General features: G+C 38.0%; 2 protein-coding genes across 4 annotated transcripts; one reads left to right on the top strand and one right to left on the bottom strand.

The window, feature by feature from the left end:
* Positions 1-719: 719 nt before the first annotated feature.
* wif1 (wnt inhibitory factor 1) lies at positions 720-15,451 on the bottom strand. Of its 2 annotated transcripts, XM_081363218.1 has the most exons (10): positions 15,199-15,451; positions 14,918-15,057; positions 12,279-12,387; positions 11,890-12,030; positions 9,108-9,203; positions 7,842-7,937; positions 5,215-5,310; positions 3,193-3,288; positions 2,855-2,950; positions 720-1,573 (listed from the first exon to the last, which is right to left on the bottom strand). In XM_081363218.1, the coding sequence occupies exons 1-10, from the start codon at positions 15,335-15,337 to the stop codon at positions 1,443-1,445; spliced, it is 1,140 nt and encodes a 379-aa protein (XP_081219344.1). In that variant the 5' UTR covers positions 15,338-15,451; the 3' UTR covers positions 720-1,442. The 2 variants fall into 2 exon arrangements, with proteins under 2 accessions (XP_081219344.1, XP_081219345.1); XM_081363219.1 differs by lacking the exon at positions 9,108-9,203 and having other exon boundaries at positions 15,199-15,430.
* A 1,032-nt stretch (positions 15,452-16,483) lies between these two features.
* lemd3 (LEM domain containing 3) lies at positions 16,484-25,867 on the top strand. Of its 2 annotated transcripts, XR_014030013.1 has the most exons (14): positions 16,487-17,787; positions 21,318-21,358; positions 21,484-21,553; positions 21,672-21,748; positions 21,914-21,993; positions 22,289-22,434; positions 22,527-22,628; positions 22,714-22,816; positions 22,929-23,107; positions 23,277-23,358; positions 23,527-23,632; positions 23,951-24,029; positions 24,109-24,827; positions 25,076-25,597. XR_014030013.1 is itself a non-coding variant. In XM_081363295.1 (13 exons), the coding sequence occupies exons 1-13, from the start codon at positions 16,506-16,508 to the stop codon at positions 24,270-24,272; spliced, it is 2,511 nt and encodes an 836-aa protein (XP_081219421.1). In that variant the 5' UTR covers positions 16,484-16,505; the 3' UTR covers positions 24,273-25,867. The 2 variants fall into 2 exon arrangements, 1 of the variants encoding a protein (XP_081219421.1); XM_081363295.1 differs by having other exon boundaries at positions 16,484-17,787; positions 24,109-25,867.
* The last annotated feature ends 212 nt before the right edge of the window (positions 25,868-26,079 follow it).

The following is a 26,079-nucleotide window of genomic DNA, read 5'->3' as shown; positions in this document are numbered from 1 at the left end:
TGTTTACAACATTGGTAATGTTTCTTGAGCACCAAATCAGCATATTAGAATGATTTCTGAAGGATCATGTGACACTGAAGACTATTCAGCTTTGCCATAACAGGAATAAATTACAGTTTTTATTGTATTTTTGATTAAATAAATGCAGCCTTGGTGAGTGTGAGAAACTTCTTTCAAAAACCCCAAATTCTTAAATGTTAGTGTGTATATATAATTTACTTTCTGAGCTTTGGCCCTTTAAATTGTGACTTTGTATTGTAGTTTGCATTCATATGTTGAAGCCTTGAAGGAAAAAAAAAGTGAATTTTGCTATTTACCCTGTCATTCTGCTTTCAAGCTTCAAAAACAACTCAAAAGCATCATAAGAGTACTATAGAAGTACTCCATTCAACTTGTGCTATATTTCAACTAAAGTGAGAAACGGACCAAAATTTGAGTTGTTTCTCACCAATTGTAACGTTCAGGGAGCTGAATCAAATGAATGAATTTGTTCTTATGAACACCACAAAGAGAGGCCAGAAGGACAGATTTTCAGTGAGTTGCATGGACAATTTTTACATTTTTATGGTGCTTTTCTCTATTGTTGTGGAGCTTGATGGTCTTCGTCCAAGACCCTTCCATAGACATAAATTAGGCGTACAGGTTTGGAATGACATGAGGGTGATTAAATGATGACAGAACTATTATTTTAAGAGTTAAGACAATTCATCTTCACAGGCTCCAAGAAAACATGTTTTATTTGTGTAATGAAGTCACATGAAAAATTAAGATTTTTTTGGCTTAATGTTTATGACATCACAAGCAGCTTATGTGCATTGTTATACATAAGTATGAAAACTCTAAGCATACACTTAAAGACTGTCTACCCATATCTAAATATATATTTTTATATTTCAATTTTACATAGAACGAATAGCATACATATTACTTATACAAGTACTTGTTGGAGAAGCTACTACACAAGTGTGATTTGCATGAAAAAGAATGTTAGTGACAATAATGGCGACAATACGTTTACAAAATGAGCAGGTCAAATGTGACGAACCTCGAGCACAGGCCAAACACAGCAAAGCTGGATCCACACCCGGAAGTTCTCGGATCGTAATGTACTCTTCTCAAAGTGATTCAGCGCCACATCTGAAGCTAAACCGCAGGACTACGCACGAACATCAGACGCTCACCACAACCATGTGACTCACTCCCCTCTCGGTTGACGCAGGGCAGAAGCTCGATGAAGGGTGACTGTGGGAGATATTATATCAAAGGCGCTAGTGTGGTAAAATAAGACACTGTTACAGTCCTACAAAAACAAGTCTCGCTCTGAGAAAGCAGCAGTCCAGCTTGGGAGTGTCCCGATGTGGATCGGAAGAGGATGATGAAAGCTTTGTTCTGGGGAAGGCGACGTTGAAAATGGAGGGGCCGTTGGCCCAAAATTTAGAGGCCTAAACCACGTAGTTGGTCTCAGAGGGCTGACTGGATTCGGGTTCTTCCTTTGTGTCCTTCGTTGCCACAGGCTGTGACTTGTGCTTGGAACCAGAGGCCCGCTGGCTGTTGGAGACTCCTCCACGAAATCCTGGAGGAAGAGAGCAAGCAGTTCAGTAGTGCGCTGAATCGTGCAGAACAGCATTTATGACTAAGAATCAAACCATTTTTGAGTTTTAGTTCAAATTGTGCATTGGTATATTTGCTATAAAACCGTACTTGACCCTTGTTGGGAAAACAAGAAAAAATAGGTGGTTAAAAATTGCTTTACCAATGGTTAAATGGCATTATAAACGAAATGCAAGAGGATAACACAAACACAAACATTACTGTTGCAGTACCATGGTCAATATAAATAATTAAATATTAAAATAATTAATGAAAATAAGACATTTCCCCTGGTTTCACAGACAAGGCTTAAGCTTAGAGCTAGACCAAAATGTATGTTTAAGCTGTTTTAACTGAAAGCAACTTGCACTGACATATCTTAAAATAGGTCAGTGCCATTGTTTTATTTCAAGATCCACACCAGTAATGTTTTTAAGGTCCTTAAATGCCCTAATTGAACTAAGGCCTAATCCTGGCTTAATCTAAGCCTAATCTGTGAAACCGGACCTTTGACTATACTACAAAAACGAGTAATTTGCCAGGGTTTAAGTTCAAATGGTGCAAACTGTGGAATGATATAAAACTGGCCCCTGGTACTACTCACTGGAAAAATAGTTTATTTTGCCAAACCAGTGGTTAAATTGTACTATAAACTAAATGCATTAGGGTAAGACAAAACATAATGTGGTACCATGTTTAATATTAAATATTAAAATTAAGATTCAGATTTTTAAATGCATTTTTTTTTTCAATTTGTCTTTTCAATTAAGTTTAGTTTTTTGTACACAAAGGCTTTTCTATCTTTCTTTTTTCTACACTTACATATTTCCATTGTTTTAGTAATTTTAGGGCTGCAAAAGTGAATGCATTAACTGGTATCATTTAAAGATGTTTAAATCTAGTGCCATTGCAGTCAAGTGACAATTTCATGTTTAATGCAAAGGTTGTATAAAGTTGTATAGTTTACCATAGATAAAAAATATTGAATTTTTCTTTTCTTTTTTTCATTTTAGCTGTATGGGTCATTAAAAAAAAATTCAGTAAACAAAGCTGTTTTCATTTTAGTTTGTGTAAACGATGATTGCATTGCACTCCACGGTATCACCAAGAATATAATTTGTACATGTCCAGAAAACTATGGTATTTTTATGGTAAATATCCACTGTAATACCCTGACATTACAGCAGATTTCTTGCTCTAATCCATTTCCAGGTGGCAATTAGTAACTTGGCCTTGGGAAAAGGGATGTGGGATGTTGTCTTACTCTTATTGCAGTGACGTCCATGCCAGCCGTCCCTGCACTGGCACCTGTTGGGCTCCACACAGGTCCCGTGTACTCCACAGCTGGGCTCGCAGACAGCTGCACACACGTATACACATACACTTTCAGCCATACACAGAGACGCAGTGTTTAGTCTTAGAAATGTATCATGTGCCGTTCAGCGAGCCTGCAGCCCAAGTGGAAATTTTTAAGGTGCAATCAAGCACCGGCGGTTCATTTTTACAGTGCGTGAGCAAAGCGCATAGAGCAATGCTGTAGTGGAACATGTGCTTTTGATCAAACATGTCCACAGTTCTTCTGCCAAGTTGAGATAATCTCACCTTTAGAGCACAGATCGCCATGGTAGCCTTTGCTGCACTTGCATTTGTTCCTCCCTGTGCATTTGCCTCCATTTCTGCAAGGCTGACGACATTTACCTGCAGACAACAACTTCGCAAACTGCATTATCGCAATCCCAAAATGCAAAAGCAACATAGAACAACAACAAAAGGGAGTGTTGTTAACAATTATTTACTGTCTTATGAGAAACTGCTGCATGGAAATATCTGTTATTCATATTATGCTGAGATCATCTTGACAAAGAACTCTTTTTTTTAATATATAACATTTTAAAGCAGTCAATCAATAATCAATCTATTTAATCAATCTATTTAAATATTATATATTTAACATTTATATAAAATTAACATTTTTGAGACAGGAAGATGTTAAATACACTTCATGCCAGTGTAAAACTAGATAACTTTAATGTTATATATTTAACATTTCCATTTATATTTTTAACACACACACAAAAAAAAGTTCTTTATTTTGCCATTGCAGTTTTACAAGGTTTATTTTATTTTACTATTTTAGTATTGAGAATAAATAAATATTGAGAACATGTAAAAACACCCAGCAGAGGATGTATGGAAAAGTATAGTAAAGTGATTGAGGAATAAAATAACAGGCGGACAGACCCTTTCCAAATGCTCACGGATCCTCTTACACCTGCATATTTGATCAGCGGAGGCTTTGTTCCTTGACAAATCAATGAAATCCATACCCATGAAAATAGGTCTTTACATAACTTGACCTCAATGGGACTGAGCGTTTTTGTCACAGAACGTTTTGCCAGAGAACATGATACTGCAATGGATCAGACAGTAACAAATGGCTAAATGCTATACAAATGTTACTTTAATATTTTCTCTTCCCTCTCTTTACAGACCAAACACCACTGAATACTGCAATACTTCCTGCCTTTGAACAGGAAAGGATGATATTTGGGGTCAAAGTAGAGTTGTTTAAACACCAACGAACTAGACTACAGACCTTTGAAGCGAAGCAAGTGTGTATATACAGTATTTCTGTGTCAGAGAAAAGGGCCTGAGATAAAACGCCACACTGCTTGAGTGCATGTGAGCTCATGAGGTTGTTATTAGTGATTAGGGTGACAACACAACTGCATTACATCCTGTGTTTGCCCAAGTAGGTGCCGGCCCATTTAACACTAATGTGAGAACACACTTCACTTAGGAAGTTTACTTGGAGACCTGTTCTGAGGGCAATTTCTGGAAGCGAGCCTATTACATCCAAAGAAAAACAACACAGCTTTCCCTTTGAAAGATGATGATAAAAATGTAACTGCCAGTTAACACTCAACATTTTAAATCAATAGAGCTGTCCAAATACTCCAAAGTGAATAAGCAACTTTTAAACTATGAGTTCAGGAATTTCTAATGTTTTTTGAATGGTGCTTTTTTATTTGAATTAGTTTTCTCTTTGAATATATTTTAAAATGTAGTTTATTCCTGTGATGAAACTGCATTTTCAGCATCATTACTCCAGTCCTCAGTGTCACATTATCGATCTACTGCTCAAGACTATTTATTATTATTATCAATGTTGAAAACATTTGTGCTGCTCGATATTTTTGTGGAAACCATGACATGTTTTTCAGTATTTTTTGATTAATAGAAAGTGAAAAAAATGGGGAAATGGAAATCTTTTGTAACATTAGTAATGTATTTACTTTCACTTTTGATTAGTTTAATGCAATCTTGCTGAATAAAAATATTAATTCATTTTTTTTAAATCATACTGACCCGAAACCTTAGTTTAAAGACTACAATGGTACCATGATTCATCAAGCACATAAAACCACACCCTTTGGTAGTTGCAGTCCTTATTTAACAACTTTTTCCCCCTCTAAAAGCCCATCTGAAAATCCTTAGGTTTGGCCAACAAGTTGGCATTTGTTTGTTTTTGTTTGGATCATTTTTAATGTGTGCTGTTACTGTGGTCTGACTGCAGTTTGTTCCTTTCACAGAGCTGATGAAGATGCGTGTAGCTGAACTCACTGAGCTCACAGCGGCTCCCCTCAAAGCCCACGGCACAGATGCATTTGCCAGGATGGAAACACGTCCCTCCATTCAAACAGGTGGTGCTGCAGTTAGCTGTTAATGCAGAGAAAACAAGGCAATGAACATGTCACAAACTACAAAGAGAAATAACACACAAACAATTTGTGCTTTTATTTATTTATTTAACGGTTTGGTAGATCATGTTTCATGGTTTTGGCATCTGTTCTAAATCCTTTAAGAACAGCTGTAAAATAAAAATTAAACAACATGTAGAGACTGCGATCAGAATTTCTTGCTTTACAAAAATAAATCTAGACATAAATGGTGGAGGATTTCAGAGAATCTCTGATAATGTGCTGAAGTATTAGGCTACGTTTACACCTGGCCGGCTATTTTCATAAACGGACATTTCACCCTCTCCGTTTTCAAAAATAACATCGTGCACACCTGTCAGTTTTCAGAAAAGTGTTCGTTTACACGAACCCGTGTATATATGCCGTCAAGAGCACGCCAAACCTGTAGGTGGCAGTGTAACGAGAAGCTCAAGCCCATGTTAGCCAATCAGAATCCAGAAAATAGCAACAACAGCAACGAATCACTTCTTTCTGGTCGCATTTGACGCAGGTGCAAGTTCTGTCGCATACTGTGACGTCGGCTGCCTAAAACTGAAGTTTTTAGAAAGAATCATTTTCAAAGGCGAATTCTCCGTTTGCGTGTAAACGGAGGGAAAAAAAAAAGGGAAATGTCTCAGTTTTTCAAAATAACCATAAAATATGCTGCTGTTGCATGAATAGACTTATACCATGGTCTGGGTGAATACTCGATTCTGATTGGCTGCAGGGTGTCCATTAAAAAGTGATCAAGGACACCTAGTAAATAAACCGTCAGACGGAAAACCAAGGGGAAACCAAGTTATTGTTTATAAAAACTTTAGATTTCGATTGTAAAACTAATTAAAATATAAACTAATGTTTTAAAAATGTGTTATTTGGCAAGTGACCATGCTATAAGCAGGTTAATGCCTGACGAGGTGTCCATTGTCAGGTATTAATGGACTTTGGCGGAGGCAAACGTCCGACGCGCAGTCGTCCATTAATACCTGACAATGGACACCTCGTCGGGCATTAACCCTTACATACATAAATCCCCCAACAAAGCAGGAACAAGACTAATGACACAATACAAGCAAACACACACATGCATTTGTGTAAAACATGCTGCTGCATTAATAGACATTCAGAAATCTTCACAGAGACAACAGAAAGACAATAGGACACTACAGTCCCCCCCCCCCCTATGCTATGTGTGCTTTGACCTGCTTTGCCGAATGACTTAAATTCTAGTGGCTTGACTTAAATTTGGGCTTGTGAAGTCCTGAATAATTTACTAGTGACTTTTGCAATGTGTACCTTGGTGCCATATTCTCAGGTTTGTTGAACTATCGGCCTAAACTAGCTCGTTTTTTCCTGAACCAGCACGGCTCAAAATTACCTAATGAGAACGAGCACTATGTGTGACTTTAACAAATGATAAACACCTGAGCAAGCAACATGCTGCATTGTTATCTATATATATTGCGGTGTTCGAACAGCCCATCTAAAATGTATAGTCATGCAACAAACAGCAAAACCACAGGGTAACATGCAATCCTGTACATAGTATTTTTATGGAAAAAAAACTAATTTAGCATAAAACATGGTCTCACGCAAGCTATGCTTGGCTGTAACCTCAAAGCAAGGTTTTCTTCCTGCTGCCGTTATTGATTCAGAATACATGTTCTCACGCTAGCTTTGCTTATATGCTTAATTATTCACTCCCTGCATCCAACACAACTTGCAAAACATCAAACATGATTTTGAACAGGCGTGTTGCTTCATTTATGAACTGATAAATGCAGATCACGGAACATTGTTTAGTGATCTGGAATAATAAAAGACCATTCACTTTAAAGAAGTTGAACTACTAGGAACTCTGATAGACTAGCAAACAGTGAACCAAACTATTTAATTGTTGAACAAGCAATCTCATTAGCTGCAGCAGTGGCCAATCAGCGTATGCCATGCAGTAATGATGTAATTGCTTGCAGATTGCATGTAAAGGACCTATCAGCCTGTGCCCTCCAGAGTTTCATTACTGAACGAGATATTTATTGCCTCCCAAAAGAAAGAATCGATTCTGAACTGCCTGAAACGAATTGTCAGTAATTACAGGCTTACTTCCTGCACAAACTTATGTAGGTTTTTAACTAATTTGCATAATGCCAGCCTATGGTCTTCATTGTCTGCCTGTAAACAACATCTCCATTGACCCGCCCTCAAACACTGTAGTTGTATCTGAAGCCTGGAAGAGTTTGGTTTGTGTTGTCGACATGTAAAAAAGACATGCAAAAGCAAATACCCTTTCAGATACTATGAGAAATAAGGTGATGCTGCTTATGTATATTATGACAAAACATAAGTGTTTTTGACCTTGGATGCAAGAAAAAGTGTTGTAGCAGACCTCCAAAACAAAATTAGGAGCCTTTAAAAAAGCATAATTGGGGCACTTTAATATTATAATGAAAGGTGGCATAAGATAGCACAATAGCAGCATGATGGATAGACAGTAACAGGAAGGAAACCAACCTCTCTCACAGCTGGGTCCAAAGTAGCCCGGAGGACATATACACACACCTGGGCTCATACACAGGCCACCGTTCACACATCTAGGGGAGCACAGGGCTAAAAATGAGGAAAAGAGGATTTTGTTTGTTATATCTAACACGCCTTAAAATATGCTTATGATTAGTAGCTCAGCCCAAATGATGCAAATTATCTTGATGCAAAATGTAACTTGATATTTCACAGAGCTTCCAGGTTGAAACATGTATGTGGTCAATACATTAACGTTTTATGTTAATGAACAAGTTAAAATTCTTGGGCTGCAGGTTTTCTCGATATGAAAAGCACAAAACTTTGTGGTTTTGGCAGCGATGCAGACGAAAATAAATCAGCCAAAAGCTGTTAGATGAAAGGTGTTTTGTGGAAGCGGTTTATGTACAAACACAGCAGAGCTACAATGAGGATATTGAACGCATATTCAGCATCTAATGGAAGCCTTTTTTGGTAAACCACTCTTTAAAGTTGTAAATAGATGAAAAACACATGTTTGTGCCTCCCAACCTGCTGGGTAATTCATTTTTTTTTTTTTTTTTTTTTTTCAGAAACCTTCTAGAATACATGCATGCTCCATTCTTTCCTATAAACTAGTACATAGCGGGCTTAACCGCACTTTATAATTTGCACAAGGCATTTTGGGAAGTGATGCCCTGAGGTTGAGTATAATCATCATCATAATAAACTATATGCACTCGTTTGTTTCCAAAGGAAGCTTGTCTTTCCGAAAAAAGAGTCTTGTAGAATACACATTTATGTATAATGGCATTGTCAGTGGACACTTAATGACAAGGTTCTCCATGCTCACATCTGTTGTTGATGGATTTGTTTTGTTGCAGGAAGACGATGAGAGATCCAGTAAGACCAAAACTATTAATCAAAATTCAAATATTTAAATTAATATAAATATTATATTTAAATTATAATGTTTAAATATATATTTGGTATTTGAACTCACTGGCTTATGAGCCTATACAGGAGATAAATGTATTGTTTTTATGTTGTATAAATTATGTTGTACTTTCTTTTTTTGTGTGTGTAATATTGACCATTATTCACATGTCTGAAATAAATAAAAAATAACAATAAATATAATATATAATCAAGTTTTATTAAATATAAATAATTTGTTTTTATTTTATTTTTCATTTGAGTTTGTTTCATGTAGTAAACTACACTATCAGTAACCTGCCTACTGACTTTAATTTGATGGTGGGTCTATATAAGTATGGTTACCTTTCTCACAGTGCACCCCATAAAACCCATCCTGACACTCGCAGACCTGCCTTTCATTGCAGTAGCCTCCATTGCGACAACCACCAGGGCACTTTGCTTCAGAAAGAGGAGAGAAGACATAAATGGTGAGAACATTTCCTTTCTTATTTTTTTAATCTTCACCAAACTCTCCATAACTTCCTCCCTTCCTACGCCACTTCAAGGACATCAGATTCCGGGAGAAGTTGAAAGGCCAGTGAATTCAATAACAGTACTGACACCAGCATATAAAAGGAGGGAAATAGCTTTGAGGTGAAACCACAATGTCAACAACTCTGTCAAACACAATGTGGCCCCATATGCTGTTGCAGAAATGTTTGATTGTAATTCACAACCATCTTTAAAGACTATGTAGTTTCGTGTACTTTACATTCTGTCATCATTTACTCTTTCTCATGCGTTTTGAAACGCAAATGACTTTCTTTTCTCAGTGAAAAAACAAATGAGAAGTTTAGCAGAATGCCCAAGCTGCTCTTTTCCTAACAATGAAAGTGAATGGGGACTGAAGCTGTCGAGCTGGATTTTCAGTGGATAACATCATACATTTGGGTCTTCATACAAAGATTTAAAAAGACTGTGTAAAGTTCATCAATTATATAATGAGTTCAATTCAGCTTTGAAGCAGCATCCAACTCAGTTCAGTTCTCATCCAATAGAGTCAGTGCATTCAAGCTAATGATATTGCAGAATATTAAGTGTTCCCATTGGTCTACCCCCCATTAGTCTTAGTCTACATTCATTTTCATCATATGGAAAAGAGCAGCTTGGATATTCTGCTAAACATCTCCTTTTGTGTTCCACATGGGGGGAAAAGTCAAATTTGGAATTAAATATTAATTACTGGTTCAAATAACCATTTTAAGGTTTGTGCAATGCAACATCCATGCAGATATGTTTATTAAACTAAAAGTCCAATTTTGGTAATAATGGTCCTCAAAAAGAGGATGAACTTGAAAGTGTTGAGCTATATCAACTTCGTCAATGTCATTTTGTCCTGTGGGTGAAATTCAAGCAGCCAGACTTTTAAAAAAACAACTTGTGAGTACTAGTCATTAAGGCACCCTCAGCTGTCACTAGGAAACACTTCGCTTCCTCCCTGCGGGGTGGCTTCAGACAGATGGACCATTTGATCTGTGAAGTCTACACGCCGAATGGAGAGGGGTGGAGAAGGGTGTGTAGGGGAATGCAACACCGTGAGGTTAGTGTGTGTGAGAAGGGAGGGGGGATCAGAGAAAAACATAACACGCTCATTCTAAAGGGCTGCAGCTGGTAGGATTCACATGACCTCATGAGCCAGCGATGGCTTTGTGGGTGAGGTTGAGAATCACCCGTACCATGATCTCTGCTTCTCTTACCAAATACACTTAAAGAAGAGACAAACCATGCTCAAAATCATAAATAACATCTCAATTTCCAATTGAAAAATGAATATGCCAAAATGTATTGAAATTTTATTTTATTATATTTATTAATACATTTATTTTATGCTAAATTTTGAATACATTAATATAAATACCCTGCAATTGCTCTGTTATACTTAAAAGTCTGCTAAATTGGAACAAATAATGTTGTACTAAATGTACTTTAGTTATCCGGAAATAGTGCTGAGGTATAACTAAAGATGTACTTAAGTATATTTGATTGTGCTAAAGTGGAACTATTGCAAATATACTTTAGGTACATTTTAAATATCTTGAATTTAAAGACTGATATTATACAGAGATCATTCTATCCTTCATAATAGTGATGTTAAAACACATTTTAGTCTTAATATTAAGAAATGTGCATTGTGCAATAAAGAAGTACTCCAAATAAAGTTTAATTATAATATTTATATCAGTTAGTCTCGATATGTCAGTAAATATGTTAATGGGTTTGTAGTATACTTAGTATGAAATAAATGTATTTTAAACACATTTTGGTACAGGTTTTTTCATTAAGGTTGTTTCTTCTAGAGCAAATGGAAAAGTGCCCAGGTTATTCTCTTGAGAAAAGAAAAACTTTACTCTCACAACTGTTCAAAAGTTAAAACTAAGGTCAGTAAGATTAATGTTTTTAATGTTCCCCAAGGCTGTAATATTGTGAAATAGGATAACAATTTAAAATAACTGTTATGTATTTTAATATATTTTAAATATATTCACACAATCTTTCAGGAATCATTCTAATATGCTGATTTAGTGATCAAGATACATTTCTTATTATTATCAATGTTGAAAACAGTTGTACTGCTTAATATTTTTTATGGAAAACGTGATAAATTGTTGTTTTTTCAGAATTATTTGATTAATAGAAAGTTTTTGTAACATTATACACGTCTTTGCTATGTCTTTTGTTCGATTAAATGCATCCTTACTGAATAAAATATTAATTTATTTAAAAAAAAAAACTGCCCCCACACTTTTGAATATCCGTGTATGTCTTCTCTAGAGTTTTAGATCTCAATAATGTCAGAATACCAAATGTTTTACCATCTTGCCATTTCCAAAACACCATATTCATCTTACAGCTCTATACTCATACTATATGTCAACAAATGTTTCATTTATGTTTGTTTATATTCTATTTTAGATGAAACTAAGCTGAGCTGAATGAACTTGAAAACTCTTCTGAGTAATAAAATTGCTTCTAGGCGTTTAACAGCAAAGTTTCAATATTTGATCCAGAATTTACATTCCCATAGCAATCTCTTTTAGCCCACTCAATCATTTTGTGCATCAACATGTAAGGTTTGAAAGCTCACCTCTCTGACACGTTTTGAAGAATATGGCATTGTGTGGTGTCCTCAGGATGACGTTTCCTCCAGCATCCATCACCAGGATGGTCACCTCAAATGCTGCCACGCCATCCTGGTCACCTCGACATGGGAAGCCCACCTGGACCACTGAGTACACAAAACCGCTTTTGATTAATTAACCTTAAGCATCCATGTACCACAAGTCTCATGGGTTATAATAGTCATAATTTAGATGTGATTTTAAGAATCGAGATTATATTTTGTACTTTTGTAATAAATTATTTAATAAATTAAATAATAAAATACAAATATATTAAAGTGAAATAAAATACAAATATATTAAAATACTATATATATATATATATATATATATATATATATAATGAAAAGCACACCAGAAGCTTTGTGTGGCACTGATCCTAAGAGAGGAACGTTGACAGTAGGGTCATCCATAATGTCTTTATCCATTGAACGCAGGGTCTGAAACTCATAGAAGTACTCTGCCTGAAGAAAAAGAAAAAAGATAAACAGAGGTGAACTTTGTTTTAGACTTCAAAAACATTAAAAGCGGTAGTGTAGATTTGCATAAAGAGGGGCATCTGGGACAATAGCACAAAAAAGGTTGCATGTGGTTCATGACAGGAGCACATATACATCTGTAAAGACTAAAAAGAGGGTTTCAGGGTATCCTTAAGTTTGCAAGGCAATCAATTTCCTCCACTCTCTGACTAATGACCTCAACTCTTTGAGAATTACACACTTGTGAGGACAGCCGTGATGGCGAGGCCAAACACGCGCTACAAAAAAACTGTCCCAAAAGGAGATGAAAGAGAGGTAGACGGCTCTTTTTTCCCTTTCTTTTTTTTTCTGGTCTCTAGATTTCGGAGTGTAAAAGCTGGGCAGCGTTTGATGGAGGCAAAAGTACACAAGCTGTGTGGAGAGCTTAGCTAATCCTACAGCTGAATGGTAATAACCAACACAGATAACTCTCGCCGCCAGCCTTTTATGCCGGAGACCTTTGTTCTAAAGCCTCAGCGGCCGTCTTTGAAGCTAACAGGGGCCAGGACAGAATGGGCCCTCTCTTTTTCCTCCGTATCCCTCCCCTTGCTATTTTAATTTCTCCCTCTTGCTGCTCTTTCGTCAAGTCAACATGCCATTCACAGATTATGATCCCGGCGTGCAAAGATAGATCATTTGTGAAAAGAGATTCCTGTACACACACACACACACACCCCCACCCCCCAAAAGAAAGCTGTTTAGATGCATACAAAGTTGTGAATGAAGCTGTGGTGAATGCAAGAGCGTTTGTTTTTACACTTACATTTATTCATTTAGCAGGCGCTTTCATCCGAATGAGGAATACAACAAGCGATTCATACTAAAGAGGCAATTAATAGCCATCATTCAAGGTTGACATTTTAATAAACTGACATTTTTCATGGAAAATTGGCACATGCGCTATGTGAGCATACTGTTATTCATGATTTTCGCTTTGACTATATATGCAAATTTTATATGGCCTTTCTCACTGCTGTTGTCACCTTATTACACTGTAAAAAATATTGTTGGTTTAACTTAAAAAAAGTAGGTAACCTGGCTGCCTAAAGTTTTTAAGTTAATTGAAATTAAAAAAATTGAGTTAATACAATGAGGGAGGTTGGTTTAATCAACAGAAACTACCAATAATATGTTATCTGAACCACATAAATGATCTAAGTTGATTTGTCAAAAGAAAAAAATGCTGTGATAACAAATCATAAAAAAAAATTATTTACAGTGTAGGCAATATTCTTAGTAAAACTGCTTTTTAATGTGAAAAGTATGATACATTTGAATTGAATAAAAAATATATATTTTAGTGGGTATAAACTTTAATAAAAATAAATGTACAATATCAATAATTAAAAATATGTTTTCATTTAATTATGTTGCCATCATTTTTATTTATTTAATTATGTAGGCCTAATTATGTTTTTAGTGTAATAATGTTGCTTATATTTTGCTTTCATTATTATGCCTTATACTGCCTTAAAATTGTTATAAATAAAAAAAATACATGAAAACATATAGCTGCCTTAGTTTATATTGAGTTTTAAAATCTGATCTGAAAGATTTCCTTACTGATTTTAGTCATGCAGCCTAATATATAATTGTTATTATTATTAAACCTTGGGGGGGGGGGGGAGCTCTGCATCACTTGCCACAGTTTCTGCCAAATCCATAACGAATTACAGAGAGGATCAACAAGCAATAACAACACAACAAAGTGATTCCAAATGGAAGTTTCGTTGTGAAATAAAGCGCGGGCTCTGGCACGCGTGCTCTCAGTGTACTGATGACGACCCAGATGTTTGGCACATGCATGATGAGGCGCGTTCACGCGGCGGGCCCGCGCTTTGATCCGCGTGCCGCTTTACAACACCAACATGCAAAATACCACAAGAGTTGAACTGACCCTTTTCCTTTTAAAACATGATACATTCAGCTGACGGGCAAAACTGCATAAGATAAAATTAGCTTTCAAATAAAATATTTTGAATTGAGATTAGTATTCTTAACTCATTGACGAATTTATTTTCTACAAAATAAGTTAACTTGTTTTAAGGATGTTAAGATATTTTTTTACAGGTATGAGAATTCTAATAAATATAACAGTAATAAATAGGCTATAATATATAGCCTACTAATAACAATAATAATAATAAACATTGTAAATAAATAAATAGTTTCAAAATGTTCATTGTATTTCAAAGTTATACTAAAATAGCTTATGTATACGATAATTTTAATCACAAATCAATAAAATGAAAAGCTTGCACATACGAAAAACAACTAATTTTTAAAGTATTTAACAACTTAATTCAATAATTCTGCTTATCAAATCAAATCAGTTTGTTTTGAAGATATTTTAATGAGGGAACATACGGCATCAGGATAATGATTTGTAAGTGTAAAGCGACTGGTTAAGATCATGCCATCAAACGTTTCAGAATGAAGGTTCACACACACACACACACACACACACACACAGTACCTGCTCAGTGGCTTGCCAGGTGAAGTTCACGTGGTGGATATTGACAGGTATTGCTGGCATTCGCTGCTGTGCTTTTCTGAAGTCGTGTGTGAATGGGGCCATTTTGCCCTCGGAAACTATTAAAATATCCTCCTCAAAACCTGTTGAATAAAGCATTTCGCATTCACAAGCTTCCCATTAAAAAAAAAACTTTCAGTTCAATTATTATACACTGGCTTGGTTTACAATTGGGCTCTAATAGCATCCATGTGCCATTAAGAAGCCACGCAAAACACCATTACCAATTAATATTCTTGCTTGATTGGCATCAATCCACATGTACATGCTTCCTTGCTCCTGGGCAGCTTCCATTAGACCCCCTAAAAGCAGAAGAATACACGTTTTAAGGTGCAGTTGAACAGCAGGCGTCCTGAAAGCCATCCCTTGGTTTATTTAAAGTGATTTGCCCGGCTTGTTGGCTCTCCAATCTCGTTCCAATCCCGTGCACTAAATGTGTCTCGAGCGAGTCTTACTCTTCAATTGACAGAATGATTCGCGCGGACTGTTCCGCGAGCTACTTGTACGCAGCAGGAGTTGCAATTCAAAGATCTTGCCACGAGGTGGCGTAGCGTAATACAATCCAAGGCGCCCCAATCCATAATCTTTGTGCAATGTGCATAGATACATGCTGATTAATGTTTTGAACAGCGTGATAATGAAATATTTTCTTTCATTTCATCAAAAAGCATCTCTTGTTGGTTTAACCAAATTCAGTATGGATACTTTTCTCAACATCTTTATTTGTAGCCTTTATTTATTTATTTTCTCTTGTTTCTCTTGTTTCAATGTATGTCGACACCAACACTAAGTGAAATTCGCTGTACGTTTGTACTTGGAGATAAACGCTTCTAAAGTCTAAGTCTCTGTCAGATATGTGACACAAAACTTTGGAAAATCCAAAGATGGATTTTTCATTCATATTTTTAATTAACATTAACTTAGATTTATATTAACTAATATGCTTTGTATAATTATTTATTTACACAGATTATCATAATTACTACTTGGCAAGCTTGGACTTGATTTTCTTAATTGTTAGTCCATTTATTTTTATTTAAATTATTAATAATAATAATAACAATAATAATAATTGTGATTATTATAATTATAAATAATTGAAAAGCAAATAAAATAAAAGTTTATATACCATCGGAACTCCATTATGAGTCGAAACTTCTTTGTTAGAAAAAAAATGGTTTCTGCCTCCTTATTTCTGAAACATATAGTTATGTATGTGCTATTCTCACTGTGTGAAATGTGGAAGTCCATTGAAGATAAGACTTTTGTAAGTCTAAATACGGTTATATTTTCAAAATAGGCCTATACATTTTGTAAAATATTTACATTCTTTATTTTGATTTGTGTCTGCTTTGTGTTTTCCACCCTTTATTCTTGATTGTCATTCATATGTACATGAATAATGTTCATTTAATAATAAAAAACAACTACAAAAGTTTCCTTGATTTCTTTCCTTTCAAGTTGGCCGTCTGTCCGCTTACTTCCACGTCACTTCCGCCGTGTCTCGCTGTGTGCGTTTTTTCGTGCAAAGATGGCGTCTGCACAGTTAACGGATGAGGAGCTTGTGTCTGAATTAAAACGGCTCGGCTTCACCCCTGGCCCGGTGACGGAGAGCACGCGGCCCGTGTACTTGAAGAAACTGAAAAAGCTGCGGGAGGAGCAGCCACAGCCTCGGGGCTCCCGGAGCGGGAAAGGGCGCAGTAGCACCGGGAGTATCAACAACAACGGCAGCAGCGCTAGTAATAGCAACGCCGCCGCGCGAGCTTCGGGATTCAGCGCCAGGCCACCGGGCAGTGACGTCACGCGCCTGAGCGCCAGCCGGAGCGAAAAGCGCAGAGCCGGAAAGTTCGTGCTGGGCTTCAGCTCGGACGAGTCGGACGCGGAGGTGCCGCAGAAGAAAGGAGGCCCGAATCACAGCGGCAGCAGGAGAGACCGAGGATCCGCGCAGCAGACACCCACCATCAGGCCTGCGGGAACACCCGCCGCCGCCTCCCTCGGGTTATCCGTGGACAGGAAAGGCATTTCTGGGTCTCCGTGGTGGGCAGACCGGGGTAAATCCAGCGGTTTGGAGGAAACGGAAAGAGACAGTCGGGCTTTGAACGGGAATAAGGCTTTTTACGAGTCTAACAGCAGTAGTCTAGCCAGGGATTACTCCGATTCCGACGAGGAGGAGGAAGAGGAGGGTGAGCGAGACCGTCCCCACGAACGTCGTCTGACTTTCAGACATAGTCCACCCGCCTCCTCTTCCCCGTACCGGAGCGTCTGGAGCTCGGACACGACGCATGATACTCCCGACTGCAACCTAGATATGGTCGGGGAACGAAGGGACGACGATGGCAAGAAATCGAGGGAGTTCAGCGGAAGCTACGTGAGCCGCAGCTACCCGAAACTCTCCGGGACTGACGCGGACGACAACCGCTGTGGCATCCCGTCCGGTTCTTTCAACAAGAACCACCTCGACAACGGCGACGGCGAATCCGCCTGCAGCAGTGGCAGCAACAGCCGGTTTAGTGTCGGGCTCAGACCGCGCTTTCCCTCCTACACCGCGACATACCGAGCGAACCACTCGAACCACACCGGGTCCAACCACTCCTACAGCCATGCCTCAGCAACCAAGCCCAAGCAGCACACCACGGTCCCGGAGGACGAGCTCCTGCAGCAGTTCAAACGGGAGGAGGTGTCCTCCACCGGCGGCTTCAGCGCTCACTACCTGTCCATGTTCCTCCTGACGGCCGCCTGCCTGTTCTTCGTGCTGCTGGGCCTCATGTACCTGCGGATGAGGGGCTCCAGCACCTCCGTGGGGGATGTAGTCAGTGAGTATCAAGTGCTGAAGGTGGCATGTTTTTTTAAAACCTAGTCAACTATTTACTTGTCCACAAAACATGAAATTACCATGGTAAGTTGGTATCCGATGCTACTGAATGATTACCACATAAAACCATTCTATGAATGTATTACTTCCACCCAGTTCCCAAGAATACCATTATGAATACCATGATGGATACCATGGAATGTAAAAAAAAAAAAACATGCTTGGCAACACAATGGTGCAATGAATGTATTGGACTGTAATACCAATGCTAGTCGTATGGTACTCACACTATTAAGAATGCTAAGGTAATGCCATGGTGTGATGAAGAATAACACATTTATTTTAGTTTCAGTAGTCTGTGAGCTGTCATATTCATTAATGGTAGTTGCACTAGTGTTCCTTCTCTTATAAGATTGTGTGTGGTTTAGCATCTGGTATATAATTTTAAAGAAATGACACATTTAACGATTTAAAATGATCCTCAACTTTTTTTCTAACTGTTTTGGCAACTCCTTGAGTCATTTGTGCCCAATTCACACATCAGTTATTACCCCAGACTATTTGCACCTCCTCAGACAGGAAATGCACTTCCCACTGGTGCTTTATGGGACAGGGAGAGGTATTTGCATTAGAAATATGTGTGTGATGAATGATCATGTTATGTCAGAAATGACTGTTCCAGCCCTGGTGGATTTCAGGCTGCTGATCGCTCCTTCACCTTAAATTGCAACACGATATTTGTGAGAAACTTTTAATCAAATTACTCCCAACGTCTCAGCGGTGCTCCATATCTCTCAACATTTTTGTGATTGTATGGTGTCTTCATGTTTTTCCAGTTCTCGCCTACATTCTCTTACTAAAAGTGAGGTTGTGATAAATTTAGATAGTAGGCTAAATATGAATGATTACATATCAATTAATTAACAGTTTTCTAAGTATGCCCTGCATTAAACAATTTATTTGGCTAAATATTGCTTTTTTGTAGACAAAAATTATCTTTAATCTTTAAATTGATGCAAGTGATTCATTCATTCATCATTCATTAGGCAGAATTTAAATTATTTAAAAATAAAATGTAGCTAAAACTATTTTAAATAATTAAAATAGTAAGTTAAAATATTGCAGTTTTACTTATTTTAAATAAATGAAATTTTTTTTTTTACAATCCTTATCCAGCAATTATAAATGACTAAACATGATGGAAAGTTGGGGACAATCACTTTTGAAAAGTGTGGGAACCCTCTGAATGTCTGTTATTTGAGAATAATCATGGCTAGTCTGGTAGTCCCCACGTTTTGACATGTTGTCATCATTCATAATCATAATGTGATAGCCAGCATTAATCTTTTGATACATTTTCCCCGATGAGAGAAAGTCTGTTCTTGGATGTGCATTCAAAGCCACTCAGTTTAAATAGCTTGAGTACCATCAGAGTAAAGTGCTCTGGAGGCAGAGACGACTCTTGAGAGGAAGGCGACTGATGAATTACTATGTATATTTGTGGCATGGCCGGCCTCTCAGGGAGAGGAGCTTTGACTGGAGAGCGTGCTGCAGACATCTAGGTCACAGACAAGCTAAAGCGGCCTAATTGTCTGTCTCTCAGAGGACTCTGGGAGTTTGCGGCCAGCTAGAGTGACTGACTTCTCTCTGTCCGGCTAAATGCTCATTCTCACTTTGTGTGATTATATACGTGTATTGGTTTTTTTACTTGCTCAGACAGACTGTTGTTCGCAACTTATGTGATTTAGGTTTTTTGAACAACATACTATCAAACTACTATTACCAACTGTTTCTTGTAGTGTAGTATAGTATGTTCTGTATGTATAAAATATGTGCTGCAGCATTCAGTGTGCTTAACTTGATCTTCCAGCATACGACTTTGTGATAATTTCCACGACTTTTAACATCCTGACCATCTGACTGACGTAAGATGTTTTAATACACTTTTTGAACAAAAAAAAACAGACTTTTGTTACTGCATTGATAACTGTATGCTACTGTGTGAACTAAAACTGCAATGTAACTAGGTCATTTGACAACAGTGTTACATACGGTAGTATTGTTTGAAACTTATCATTGCATAGTATGTTTTTTCACATGCTATTTTTTAATAGTATGCTGGTAATGGTATCCAATTTTAAATAGCTTAAAGGGTTAGTTCAGCCAAAAATGAAAATTATGTCAGTAATTACTCACCCTCATGTTGTTCCAACCCCGTAAGACTTTCGTTTATAGCCTGGTAGGTAATCGATCTGCCATCCCAGAAAAGTTAGTAAAGACTAAAGACATTGTTAAAATAGTCCAGTGGCTCAACCTTAAGTTTATCAAGCGACGAGAATACTTTTTGTGCGCAAAAAAAACAAAAATAATGATTGATTTTCTTCTGTGTGGGCCTCTGAGTGAGTTCACGTTGTGTAACGGCGCAACGCTTCTGGGTTGTACGTCAGAACGTAAGCTCACTAATTGGCCGACGCTGGTCATGTGTGTGATGCTGGCCAATAGTGAGCTTACGTTCTGACCTACAGCGCTGCGCTGTCACACTACGTGAACTCACACAGAGGCCCACACAGTAGAAAATCAATCGTTATTTATTTTTTGTGCACAAAAAGTATTCTCGTCGCTTGATAAACTTAAGGTTGAGCCACTGTAGTCACTTGGAGTATTTTAACGATGTCTTTACTAACTTTTCTGGGATGACAGATATCGATTACCTAGCAGGCTATGAAGGGAGAGCCAACTCTCAGATTTCATCAAAAATATCTTAATTTGTGTTCCAAAGATGAACGAAAGCCTTACGGGGTTGGAACAACATGATGGGGAGTAATTACTGACGGAATTTTCATTTTTGAGTGAACTAATTCTTTAAGTTTAAAAAAACAACTGGAAGGTCAAGATATGATTTATCTGTAATGTTTTATAAAAGAGATAATATCCTTTATTTTATTGCTGATTCTGATTATATAGCCACTTAAGGCCATGTATTTCATTGGTTTTACCATGGTTAAGGTGGTGTAAGCCACTCACAGCTGTAGCTCAACCACAGAACCTGCAAAATGGGTCTTTAAACATCGCATTGCCTGAAATCTAGGTCAAACTTGATTGGCAAGAATCTTAAAAGCTGTTGTTTTGTTGGTGTATGTCTTCATCTTAGAGGTTGGTATATTAAATGGCTCGCGAGAAGTTGCGACTTCAGACGGCTCACGTTTGATCCCAGACGAATGTCGTCTATGATTGAGACATGCAGGGAAGGGCAGTTGCTGTGCTAAATCTGGGCCCAGGCCAGAGCGAGGACAGAAACGCAATGTTCAGACAATGACTCAAGTGCGAGACGACAAGAGGCTCTCGCTCGTAGTCACACCCTCAAGTGCGAGACGATGAGCAGCCCTCCTCTATAGTCACTCCCTCTGACTGTCCTCGGCACGATTGGGAAACATCGTCCAGTCATAATACTATAATATAACTTGACTGTGAAAGATTTTTGCTAATTCTGGGTAATGCTGTCTGTCATCTTACTTTTCTTTTCTTTTTTAGTCTTGCAGCACCCGTTTGGACCCGAGTTTGATAAGCAGTATGTAAGTATCTGTCTTCTCACCTGTTAAAGTTTTTGTCAAGTAATTTCCCTTTTTTATTCACCAAGAAGATGGTTGTGCAGTCCTAAAAAATGTACTAACTACTCCTATTTGGTTTGATTCAACAGGATGTCAAAGACCGAGACCTCATCATTAACCTTCTCCTGTCTCTACATGAGCACCTGGCCAATGTTGCGGGTGAGCATACAGTTGCAGCTCATTTTTTAACATCTAAACATTGTATGGATTGGAATTGATATATTTGGACGCTTATATTTGCAGTGTTAAAATGTGAATTATTTTGATTGCCTTTCAGGAGAGCATGATTGTGGAGACTTTAAAAATCCTTTAAACAGAAGCGTCTCTTTTAGTGACGCCTCCACGTACCTCAAGGTTTGTTTTGCTTTTTGAAGGGTTCGATGCTATATTTTATGATCATTTAAGTCAAATAAAGTTGTTTGTAATCGGCACGGACCTTTTGTCATATTGTATAATTTGGGAAATTGTTGCTCTGCCAATGTTAAATTGCACAATATAATGGTGTCTTTCTCTTTCAAGCTCCAAAATAAAGCATATGAAAACTTGATTGAAACGTCTTTAGAATGGATCATGAAAACCAAAGATGTTGTCGGAATAAGGTAACTGATATCCTTCCATATGTTTCTGTCTGTCTGTCTGTCTATTGGCCTCTCATATGTTAACAAGGTGTAACATTCTTACCTTTAGTATCTCTCTGTGTAGTATTTTTCTTTCGGTCAGCCTATCTTCCGGTTGGCCTGTCTGTATATCAGCCTGTGTCTGTCAGTCTATTTCTCTATCGGCCTCTCTATCTATCCATTAACAAGGTGTAGCTTTCATATCTTTAGTATCTCTCGCTGTGTTTGTGTGCACCATTTTCCTGTGTTCACTGGGTGTGTGCTGTTTTCTGGGCAGGTTAATTGGTGCAGACCCTGCTCAGCCCATAGAGTACGTGTCGGAAATCTCACGGCTGGAGTCCATCCACCCCCGCATGTCTTTCTCCTGCCGCTTCAGACGTGCCTTCTTCACTGTGATCCACAGAGTTCTCCTCATCCTCGCAGGTGCGCATCCCCTGTTTGTAGAATTTGTCATTCTTCCTTTTGGTAAAAGCATAATTTCACTAATTTTCTCCTTTTACACTATTTCTCTTTAGGCATTGGTATTGTTTTGGGTCTGGTGTATTACATGAAATACAGATGGCGCAGAGAAGAGGAGGAAACGAGACAAATGTATGACATGGTGGAGAGAATCATCGGTAAGACTGCCTCATCACTATAAGCTTAATTTTAATTAGAAGTTACACAATGCATCTTACATGCATGACATTTGTGTTTTTACAGATGTAATGAGGAGCCACAATGAGGCCTCTCAGGAGAATAAGGACTTGCAGGCATACTTGCCCATCCCTCACGTCCGTGACTCTATTGTCCAGCCTCAAGACAGGTATTCCACTGTTGCTGAACGAATTTGGTTTTCATTTGGGTTGCGTTCTTGCATGAAACGCCCTCTTTTCACAACAACAGTCCTGAATAGTATGTTTGTGTTGTTCTGTCAGAAAGAAGATGAAGAAAGTGTGGGACAGAGCTGTTGCGTTCCTCTCAGCTAACGAGTCTCGCATCCGGACAGAAAACCAGAGGATTGGAGGGGCGGACTTCTTGGTGTGGCGGTGGATTCAGCCCTCAATGTCACCTGATAAGATGTCCAGCATGCCCTCCAAAGTGTGGCAAGGCCAAGGTAACTCTTACTTTGTGTGCAATCAACCATTGTGCCATAGTTGTTTTTCAGATTCATACATGGCCATAAACCTTCTTCTGATTGGCTTGTTTGGAGGACAAACTTGGATGTTTTTGTTCTTGACGTATAGAGTATGTACATGGACTTCATGGCTTGTTTTGTTCTTTAGCATTTCCGTTGGACCGAAGAAATTCACCACCAAACAGCTTAACGCCATGCTTGAAGATTCGCAACATGTTTGATCCTGTAATGTAAGTTTCCCAAGGAATTTAACACACAACCTCACATTGAATTAGTGGTTCAAGCAGGCTTGCGAAGTTAAATGTATTTACTTACATAAGATTATATAGGCTTGGCTGTTATTATAGTGTTTTTTTGAGAAAGATAATCTCACTACTCAGTATTTCCCTCTTGAACAGGGAAGTGGGGGAAAACTGGCACCTCGCCATTCAAGAAGCCATTTTGGAGAAATGCAGTGATAACGATGGAATTGTTCACATAGCGGTTGACAAAAACTCCAGAGAGGTGAGTATGCTGAGCCTGTGTGGGTCTTTACAAAATCTACAGCCTGAATTTATAAGCTTTTGTCCAAAAGCTAATTAGTTGCCTGCTGCCTACTAAGGGAACTTTGGAAGAGAACACAAATATTGGGTAAAATAATTTATAATCCGTGTTATTGTTGTTAACTACTTTAAATTTAAATACATTGAAATACAAACACTCACAATTGATTCTAATAGAGCATGTTGCTGCCTTGTAATTTCACTGTTTTGAAACAGAGTAATATTCCTAGAACCATTTAACTAATGGGTTGACTTGCTATATGATCTTCTTCCTGTCTAGGGCTGCGTTTATGTGAAGTGCCTTTCAGCAGAGCATTCTGGGAAAGCCTTCAAAGCGCTTCATGGCTCCTGGTTTGATGGTAAATGAATGTTGTATTTATTCTAGACTAATCCACTGCAGTTTTCAGTGCGTTTCAACCTGTCACCCATTTGCTACAGGTAAGCTGGTGACGGTCAAGTACCTACGTCTGGATCGCTACCACCAGCGTTTCCCACAAGCCCTGGGCAGCAACACGCCCCTCAAGCCCTCCAGCTCCAGCATGAACAGCATGTCTCGCCTGAACCAGCGATCCAGCACGTCCAGCTCACTGGGTTTCTCTTGAGGGACGTGCTAACGGCCACCACCATCCTCTCTGCTCTCTCTTTCGCTATATACGAGGCTCCTTCCTCCTGCGTCCTCCTTACCAGAGAGAACCGCGTTCAGGAGCTTTTACTGTTGGGCGACCTGGGACGCCCAATCAGTTTTGTCAGCCATATGCAAGCAATGGTGTTTAAACCTGTGAGCTGCTGTTTTTGTTTTTGTTTTTTTCCCTGTCCTTCGGTATCAAGGAAAGCAAGGGAGATGTACACACTGGCGTGAAACCGGTGAAGAGAGAGTTGCTCGGTCCGGTGAGAACTTTTAGGAGAGGTGGACGACACAATCCTCTGTCCTTCCCATATCTGGTGCAAGTGGACACAAATTTCTGTTTCTCTTATGTATTTTCTTTGTTTTTGATATACCGTCTTAATGGATTCAATGACAAAAATGGCTTCCAACTTTAAATCTTACAACAAGAATGAAAGTTTTCCGGCCTCTGCTTATTTTTTACATAACTAACTCCCCTCCTTTATTCCAAGGAGCTGTGTTGGGCTATACATAGCTGCATGTGCTGGTTAAAGTAAGCCTATATTTAAGCTTTGAATTGTATCATATATTGTGGATGTTTATTTCCCTGAGGATGTTTTAGCTGATGTATTCCCTTTATTATTTTTGACTTTTTTTTTTTTTTTTGTAGTTTTTAGTCCAAGAACGGCATGCACACACTCTAGAAAGGGGTGCTGTAAATATCTCATTGAATGGTGGTGGTTGAAATCATCTGTATGAAATTGAAATCGTCATAAGCTCTCGTTTGTTTCTTGCCAACAGAATAACTACACTGCTGCTTTCAGAGACGTGTCATGTGGAGGGTCTACATGGCTTTGCGAGAGAAATTAACAATTGTGTTCCCCTTCGATGCCATGTTTCTGAACACTAGTCTTAATTGTCACAGCCTGATTATATTCAAGTATATAATTATTTACTGTTGTTTTTGTTTATATTTTAAAGTTATGCTTTTCCCATTATTAATTGGTGCAGATGGATTCCCCCCTTCACATGTCACTTGGCAAATTTTAAATGCCACCCTGTTGTTGTTTTTAATCTGTCCCTGACCCTTCTAAATTTCCAAAAGAGACCTTTTTGATGGAAGTTGTTTTCTGACTTTCGTGAACACACTTGTGCTACAGTCGCAGCTAATCCAGTGATTCTAATTTGTATTGGGACATATTCATAAACAGAGCATGTCATGCTGCGGTCATGTCTATTTTGGATCACAGAACGATTTATCAGCTTTTGTTTAGATGCAGTTCGGGTTGATATGAGGTAAATAAAATGTACTTGTTTATTACTAATGTTCATTTCCTTGTTGAATTTCATTACACATTCTGCGTGAGCACATTTGAACTTGTGCTTTCTCAAAATGACTCATCTACATTTATATAAAATGCTGGTAATGACTTTTTAGATAAAGGCAATCTTTTAATGATTGAAAACATTTATTTAAAGGTGTCTAAGTGCCCACTCCTGGTACATAGTTAAATATGTTAGTATTATGATTGAAGTCTTAAGACAATACATGTTTACAATCTCAGAGATCATTCATAAAGTCAGTGGATATTGTTTTGTGAGTGACATTTGTGGATTGAAAATTATTAATTTATATGTTAGTAAATATTTATATAAAAATTTGTTCTTAATTCATATCTTATCTCTTTCAGATGCAAAAATGGACATTTCACTTTCTATTTTGCAACACCAGCCATTTCAATTAATATAGTCATAGAAAAAGAGGCTGTTCAAAATCAACCCAACTGTCAACGTGATATTCACTT

The sequence above is a fragment of the Scardinius erythrophthalmus genome, assembly GCF_964197995.2.
Source record: "Scardinius erythrophthalmus genome assembly, chromosome: 4".
Classification (NCBI taxonomy): domain Eukaryota; kingdom Metazoa; phylum Chordata; class Actinopteri; order Cypriniformes; family Leuciscidae; genus Scardinius; species Scardinius erythrophthalmus.
The sequence above is the reverse complement of the archived record's forward strand: the minus strand, read 5'-3'. Positions and strand labels throughout refer to the sequence as shown.